The following is a 7,553-nucleotide window of genomic DNA, read 5'->3' as shown; positions in this document are numbered from 1 at the left end:
TTTGATGAGTGTTGCTTGAAATTCCAGCATCTGCAGATTCCCTCGTGTTTGCGTCTTGCTGCGCGTCTGTCTTCTTGAATAAACTGAGTTTTTCCTTCTTGAATTTACAAAGTACATCACATCAGACTGCACTGCCCTTTCCCTCAAAGGGTGCCCCAAAGGGTCACCGGATTATTGTCTAGTCCTTTATAAATCCAGACCAGAGAGTATCTGGAGTCCGGAACGCGGTAGTGGAAGCAGAAACTCGCAACATTTAAGAAATACAGTACTGTATCTGAACAGGTATTTGAATAACCAAGGAACAGTGTGCTTCGAACTTAATGCAAATGAATCGATGGGTGCAGGAAGGTTGAAATGTCCAGTCCGCTTGTTGATATACAGTTGTTAAATATTAATACAACCAATAGGAAGGAGGTATTGTGTGCGGCGTTTAGCCCGTGATCACTTTCAACCGATAGGCCGAACTGTAAGAGAGCCGGAGATGATTGGACGGGACACCAGAGAGGCGGGATTTCCGCGCATCGCGGGTTGCCGTGGAGACGCGGCAAAATGGCGGGCCTATCGGTGTTTGAGGAGACTCCGATGCTGGCGGTGATGAGATACAAGGCGCTGAACAACGTGTTCAACAGGGACCCGAGTCCGCGGAAACTCTTCCTCGGGAACCGAGGTGGGGGTGGGGAAAGAGCGAAGGTGGAAGAAGAGTGGGGGAAGGATAGGAGTGATGGGGCGGGAGTAGAGTGAAGGTGGAGGAAGGCATCTCCCCCATTTCACGTACATCTGCTCTCACTCCATCCTCCCACCACCCCACTAGGAATAGGGTTCCCCTGGTCCTCACCTACCACCCCACCAGCCTCCGGGTCCAACATATTATTCTCCGTAACTTCCGCCACCTCCAACGGGATCCCACCACTAAGCACATCTTTCCCTCCCCCCCCCCCTGCATTCCGTAGGGATCGCTCCCTACACAACTCCCTTGTCCATTCGTCCCCCCCATCCCTCCCCACTGATCTCCCTCCTGGCACTTATCCGTGTAAGCGGAACAAGTGCTACACATGCCCTTACACTTCCTCCCTTACCACCATTCAGGGCCCCAAACAGTCCTTCCAGGTGAGGCATCACTTCACCTGTGAGTCGACTGGGGTGATATACTGCGTCCGGTGCTCCCGATGTGGCCTTTTATATATTGGTGAGACCCGACGCAGACTGGGAGACCGCTTTGCTGAACATCTACGCTCTGTCCGCCAGAGAAAGCAGGATCTCCCAGTGGCCACACATTTTAATTCCACATCCCATTCCCATTCTGACATGTCTATCCACGGCCTCCTCTACTGTAAAGATGAAGCCACACTCAGGTTGGAGGAACAACACCTTATATTCCGTCTGGGTAGCCTCCAACCTGATGGCATGAACATTGACTTCTCTAACTTCCGCTAGGCCCCACCTCCCCCTCGTACCCCAGCTGTTACTCATTTTTATGCACACATTCTTTCTCTCACTCTCCTTTTTCTCCCTCTGTCCCTCTGAATGTACCTCTTGCCCATCCTCTGGGTCACCCCCCCCCCGTCTTTCTTCCCGGACCTCCTGTCCCATGATCCTCTCGTATCCCCTTTTGCCTATCACCTGTCCAGCTCTCGGCTCTATCCCTCCCCCTCCTGTCTTCTCCTATCATTTTGCATCTCCCCCTCCCCCTCCAGCTTTCAAATCCCTTACTCACTCTTCCTTCAGTTAGTCCTGACGAAGGGTCTCGGCCTGAAACGTCGACTGCGCCTCTTCCTATAGATGCTGCCTGGCCTGCTGCGTTCACCAGCAACTTTGGTGTGTGTTGCGTGGAGGAAGGGAATCGATAGGATTATGTAACTTGGAGTCGTAGAGTTTTACAGCGTGGAAACAAGCCCTGAGGCCCAACAGGTCCATGTCAATATTGTCAACTAAAGAATCGGTTTTGACTTCCTGTGACCTTGAAGATATTAGAGACCCAGAGAAAACAAACTGTTGCTAATTCTTTGAAACGTGGTTACTTGGTCAATTGATTTATATTTTTCCATCGTTGCGCATTTATGCCGATTGGACAACACACACAAAATGCTGGCAGAGCTCAGTGTTGTGTATTTAATATTTCAGTAATATTTGAGTAATCTTGTAAATATACTGTTTGATTAAGGATTCTTGTTCCTTTAAATCATTCATTACGGGTTTTATGTATAAGTACATGAATTGCATATATCACCACGCTACCATGCGATAACATGCGCGTCTTGCTTAAAGTAAACTCGAAGTTGGAACAGCATTTCGGACTACCGTGCCTTCCTTTGAATCAGTTTAATGTTTTGAAGTTACAAAACATTACACTGCGCAAGTCAGGCAGCATCTTTGAGGGGAATAAACAGTTCTGAAAGTGTTCCCACAATCTGTATCGGATTGACGCAGTATATTGCAGGGCGAGTTTGTCAGTCATTGGTTATATCTGGTGTTCTCAGTGCAGCCTCCTCTACGTCGGTGAGACCCAACACAGATTGGGGTGGGGAGGGGGGCTACTTTATCGAGCACCTTCGTTCTGTTCAATGCAAAAAGGTAGGATCTATCTGTGGTTACCCTTTACAATTCAACTTCCCATTCCTATACTGGCATGATGATGCCAAACACGGACTGGAAGAGCAACACTTCATATTCGGTCTGCGTAGCCTCTATTCTGGTTACCTCGGCCTTGCACCCCTTTTCACCTTCCCATCACCTCTCTCTGGTACCCCTCCTCATTCCCTTCTTTTCATAGTCTGATATTCTCTCCTATTTTTTCTTCTTCAACCCTTTACCTCTTTCACCTACCATCTGCCAGCTTTGTTCATCACTCACTCCCTCTCTCACCCACCTACACCCTCCTTCACTTGGTGTCACCTATTATCTGCCAGTTTGTACCCCTCCCCCCCCCCACCTACCTTATTCTGGTTTTATTCCTTTCCAGTCCTGCTGTAGGGTGTCAGCCAAAAACATCACTGTTTACTCCCTTCCAGAGATTTTTTTTTACCCAGGAGCACAGGAGAATGAGGGAAGATACAAAATTATGAGAGGTGTAGATAAGGTAGGCGTTTTCCATTGAGGTGAGACTTGAACATATGTGGCAAATGTTCAGGGGATATTTGTGTGGAGTTCTGCATAGGTATGTTCCAATGAGACAGGGAAAGGATGGTAGGGTACAGGAACCGTGAGGTACAAAGGCTGTTGTAAATCTAGTCAAGAAGAAAAGAAGAGCTTACGAAAGGTTCAAAAAAACTAGGTAAAGATAGAGATCTTGAAGACCATAAGGCTAGCAAGAAGGAGCTTAAGAATGAAATTAGGAGAGCCAGAAGGGGCTATGAGAAGGCCTTGGTGGACAGGATTAAGGAAAACACCAAGGCATTCTACAAGTATGTGAAGAGCAAGAGGATAAGATGTAACAGAATAGGAACAATCAAGTTTCACAGTGGAAAAGTGTGCAGGGAACCGGCGGAGACAGCAGAGGTACTTAATGAATACTTTGCTTCAGTATTCACTACGGAAAAGGATCTTGGCGATTGTAGGGATGACACAGCGGACTGAAAAGCTTGAACACATAGATATTAAGGAAGAGGATGTGCTGGAGCTTTTGGAAAGCATCAAGTTGGGTAAGTCAGTGGGACCGGACGAGGTGTAACCCAGGCGACTGAGGGAGGAGTTTGCTGAGCCTCTGATGATGATCTTTGCATCATCAATGGGGATGGGAGAGGTTCCGGAGGATTGGAGGGTTGCGGATGTTGTTCCTTTATTCAAGAAAGGGAGTAGAGATAACCCAGGAAATTATAGAGCAGTGAGTCTTACTTCAGTGGTTGGTAAGTTGATGGAGAAGATACAGAGAGGCATAATTTATGAACATTTGGAGAGGCATAATATGATTCAGAATAGTCAGCGTGGCTTTGTCAAAGGCAGGTTGTGCCTTAGAGTCTGATTGAATTTTTTGACGATGTGACTAAACACATTGATGAAGGCAGAGTAGTAGATGTAGTGTATATGGATTTCAGCAAGGCATTTGATAAGGTGCCCCATGCAAGGCCTATTGAGAAAGTAAGAAGGCATGGGATCCAAGGGGACATTGCTTTGTGGATCCAGAACTGGCTTCTCACAGAAGGCAAAGAGTGGTTGTAGACGGGTCATATTCTGCATGGAGGTCGGTGACCAGTGGTGCTCCTCAGGGATCTGTTCTGGGACCCCTACTCTTCATGATTTTTATAAATGACCTGGATGAGGAAGTGGAGGGATGGGTTAGTAAATTTGCTGATGACACAAAGGTTGGGGGTGTTGTGGATAGTGTGGTGGGATGTCAGAGGTTACAGCGGGACATCGATAGGATGCAAAACTGGGCTGAGAAGTGGCAGATGGAGTTCAACCCAGATAAGCGTGAAGTGGCTCATTTTGGTAGGTCAAATATGATGGCAGAATATAGTATTAATTGTAAGTCTCGGCAGTGTGGAGGATCAGAGGGATCTTGGGATTCGAGTCCATTAGACACTTAAAGCTGCTGCGCAGGTTGACCCTGTGGTTAAGAAGGCATATGGTGCAATGGCCTTCATCAACTGTGGGACTGAGTTTAGGAGCCGTGAGGTAATGTTGCAGCTGCGTAGAACCCTGGTAAGACCCCACTTGGAGTACTGTGTTCAGTTCTGGTCGCCTCACTACAGGAAGGATGTGGGAACCATAGAAAGGGTGCAGAGGAGACTTACAAGGATGTTACCTGGATTGGGGAGCATAACTTATGAGAATAGGTTGAGTGAACTCGGCCTTTTCTCCTTGGAGCGATGGAGGATGGGAGGTGACCTGATGGAGGTGTATAAGATGGTGAGAGGCATTGATTGTGTGGATAGTCAGAGGCTTTTTCCCAGGGCTGAAATGGCTAGCACGAGAGGGCACAGTTTTAAGGTGCTTGGAAGTAGGTACAGAGGAGATGTCAGGGGTTTTTTTTTTACACAGAGTGGTGAGTGCGTACAATAGGCTGCCAGTGACGGTGGTGGAGGCATATACGATAGGGTCTTTTCAGAGACTCCTAGATAGGTACATGGAGCTTAGAAAAATAGAGGGCTGTGGGTAACCCTAGGTAATTTCTAAGCTAAGGTCATGTTCGGCACAGCCTTCTGGGCTGAAGGACCTGTATTGTGCTGTAGGTTTTCCATGTTTCTATATTTCTAAAAGGCCATAGGTTAAGTGAAAGATGAAATATTTAAGGGGAACCTGCAGTGGATCTTCTTTATGTAAGGGGTGGTGTGAGTGTGGAACAAACTGCCAGAAGTGGTGAATATAGGCTTGATTGCAATCTTTACTCTACTTTACTTTTACTTTATTGTCACCAAACAATTGATACTAGAGAGTACAATCATCACAGCGATATTTGATTCTGTGCTTCGTGCTCCCTGGAATACGAATCGATAGTAAATAGTGAAAATTTAAATTATAAATCATAAATAGAAAATAGAAAAGGGAAAGTAAGGTCGTGCAAAAAAACTGAGAGGCAGGTCCGGATATTTGGAGGGTATGGCCCAGATCTGGGTCAGGATCCATTCAGCAGTCTTATCACAGTTGGAAAGAAGCTGTTCCCAAATCTGGCCGTGTGAGTCTTCAAGCTCCTGATCCTTCTCCCGGAGGGAAAAGGGACGAAAAGTGTGTTGACTGGGTGGGTCGTGTCCTTGATTATCCTGGCAGCACTGCTCTAACAGCTTGCGGTGTAAAGTGAGTCCAAGGACGGAAGATTGGTTTGTGTGATGTGCTGGGCTGTGTTCACGATCTTCTGCAGCTTCTTCCGGTCTTGGACAGGGCAACTTACATACCAGGTTGTGATGCACCCTAGAAGAATGCTTTCTACGGTGCATTTATAAAAAATTAGTGAGGGTTTTAGGGGACAGGCCAAATTTCTTTAGCTTTCTCAGGAAGTAAAGGTGCTGGTGGGCCTTCTTGGCAGTGGACTCTGCTTGGTTGGACCAAGTCAGGTCACTTGTGATATTGACCCCGAAAACTTAAGCTTTTGACCTGTTCCACTTGCGCACCACCGATGTAAATGGTGTCGTGCGGTCTGCTACTCCTTCTGAAGTCAACAACCAATTCCTTCGTCTTGCTGACGTTGAGGGATAAGTTATTGTCTTTGCACCATGCCAATATTTATAAGGAGTTTGGATGAGTACATAGACAGGAGGGGTATGGAGGCTGTAGTCCAGGTGTGGGTCGATGAGACTAGACAGAATAACTGTTCAGCACCGACAAGATAGGCCAAAGGGCTCGTTTCTGTGCTGTTGTGCTAAACAGAGATTGGCAGCTGAGCACTCAGGTCATGGTCTTAAATCTTAGAATTATTCGTGGAGAGGGTATTACTTTGGAAAGAAATTGGTATGGAATTCCAAATGGTTTCAACTGCTTGAAAGCATGTCCACCAAATGGTGGGGCTGTAGACAACAGAGATATAAGAAATTGGAACAAGAATAAAAGAGAGCCTGGAAAATAGAGCTAAAATTCTCAGAAGGCTATTAAATGCTTCTTGAACTGGAGAGGAGTGAAGGTGAGGCCACAATGGGATTAGTACAAGGGAACATTTAAGTGTCTGTATGGGGATACTGTTCGATAGCCTGCATCCAATTTAAGTCAACAAGGATGATAAAGTGATTTAGAACATAGAACACTGAACAGTGTGGCACTGGAATAGGTCCTTCAGCTCACAATGTTGTGCCAAACCAGCTAAAAAGAAAATCAAAAACATCCAAACACTAATCTCTCATAACTACACAATGTCCATATCTCTCACATTCATGTACCCGTCTAAATGTCTTTTAAAAGCCTCTAATGTATCTGCCTCTTCCACCATACTAGGCAGCTTATTCTGGGCATCCACCACTCTCTAAGTAAAAAGCTTAGCCCTCACATCCCCTTTGAACCTACCCCTTCTCACCTTCAGTGTACGCCCTCTGGTATTAGATATTTAAACATTGGAAACAGATACTCCCAGTCTACTCTATCTATGCCGCTCATAATCTTATGAACCTCTATCTGATCTCCCCTTAACCTCTGCCGCTCCAGAGAAAACAATTCAAGTTTATCCACCCTCTTGTGATAGCACATGCTGTCTAAACCAGGCAGAATCCTGGTAAAAGCAATGATGTAATGTTGAGATTTTATAAAGCATTGGTGAGGCTTCACTAAGTATTGAGAGCAGTTTTGGGCCCCCTTAACTGAAACGGGAGAGGGTTCAAAGGAGGTTCATGAAAATGATTCCAGGATTGAGTGGCTAGTTATATAAAGAGCTTTAGATGGCTCTGGGCTTGTATTCACTAGAATTCAGAAGAATGAGGGTTGACGTAATTGAGACCTATCAAATGGTGAAAAGCCTTGATAGAGTAGATGTGGAGAGGATGTTTGCTATGGTGGGAGAATCTAAGACCAGAGGATACAGCCTCGGAATACAGGGGCGTCCTTTTGGAATGGAGATGAGGAGGAATTTCTCTAGCCAGAGAGTGATGAATTTGTGGAATTCTTTGCCACAGGCAGCTGTGGAGGCCAGGTGTTTA

At 46.2% G+C, this 7,553-nt stretch overlaps 1 protein-coding gene across 1 annotated transcript in view; it reads left to right on the top strand.

Moving 5' to 3' along the window:
* Nucleotides 1-549: 549 nt before the first annotated feature.
* The window catches only part of LOC134350312 (aspartate aminotransferase, cytoplasmic-like), a 75,215-nt gene continuing 68,211 nt past the window's right edge, over nt 550-7,553 (top strand). The window contains exon 1 of the mRNA XM_063055357.1: nt 550-667. Coding sequence (XP_062911427.1) covers nt 550-667 — 118 coding nt within the window. The remainder of the gene's footprint in view (nt 668-7,553) is intronic.

The sequence above is a fragment of the Mobula hypostoma genome, chromosome 8, assembly GCF_963921235.1.
Source record: "Mobula hypostoma chromosome 8, sMobHyp1.1, whole genome shotgun sequence".
NCBI lineage: Eukaryota > Metazoa > Chordata > Chondrichthyes > Myliobatiformes > Myliobatidae > Mobula > Mobula hypostoma.
This window is presented reverse-complemented; position numbering and strand designations above follow the sequence as displayed.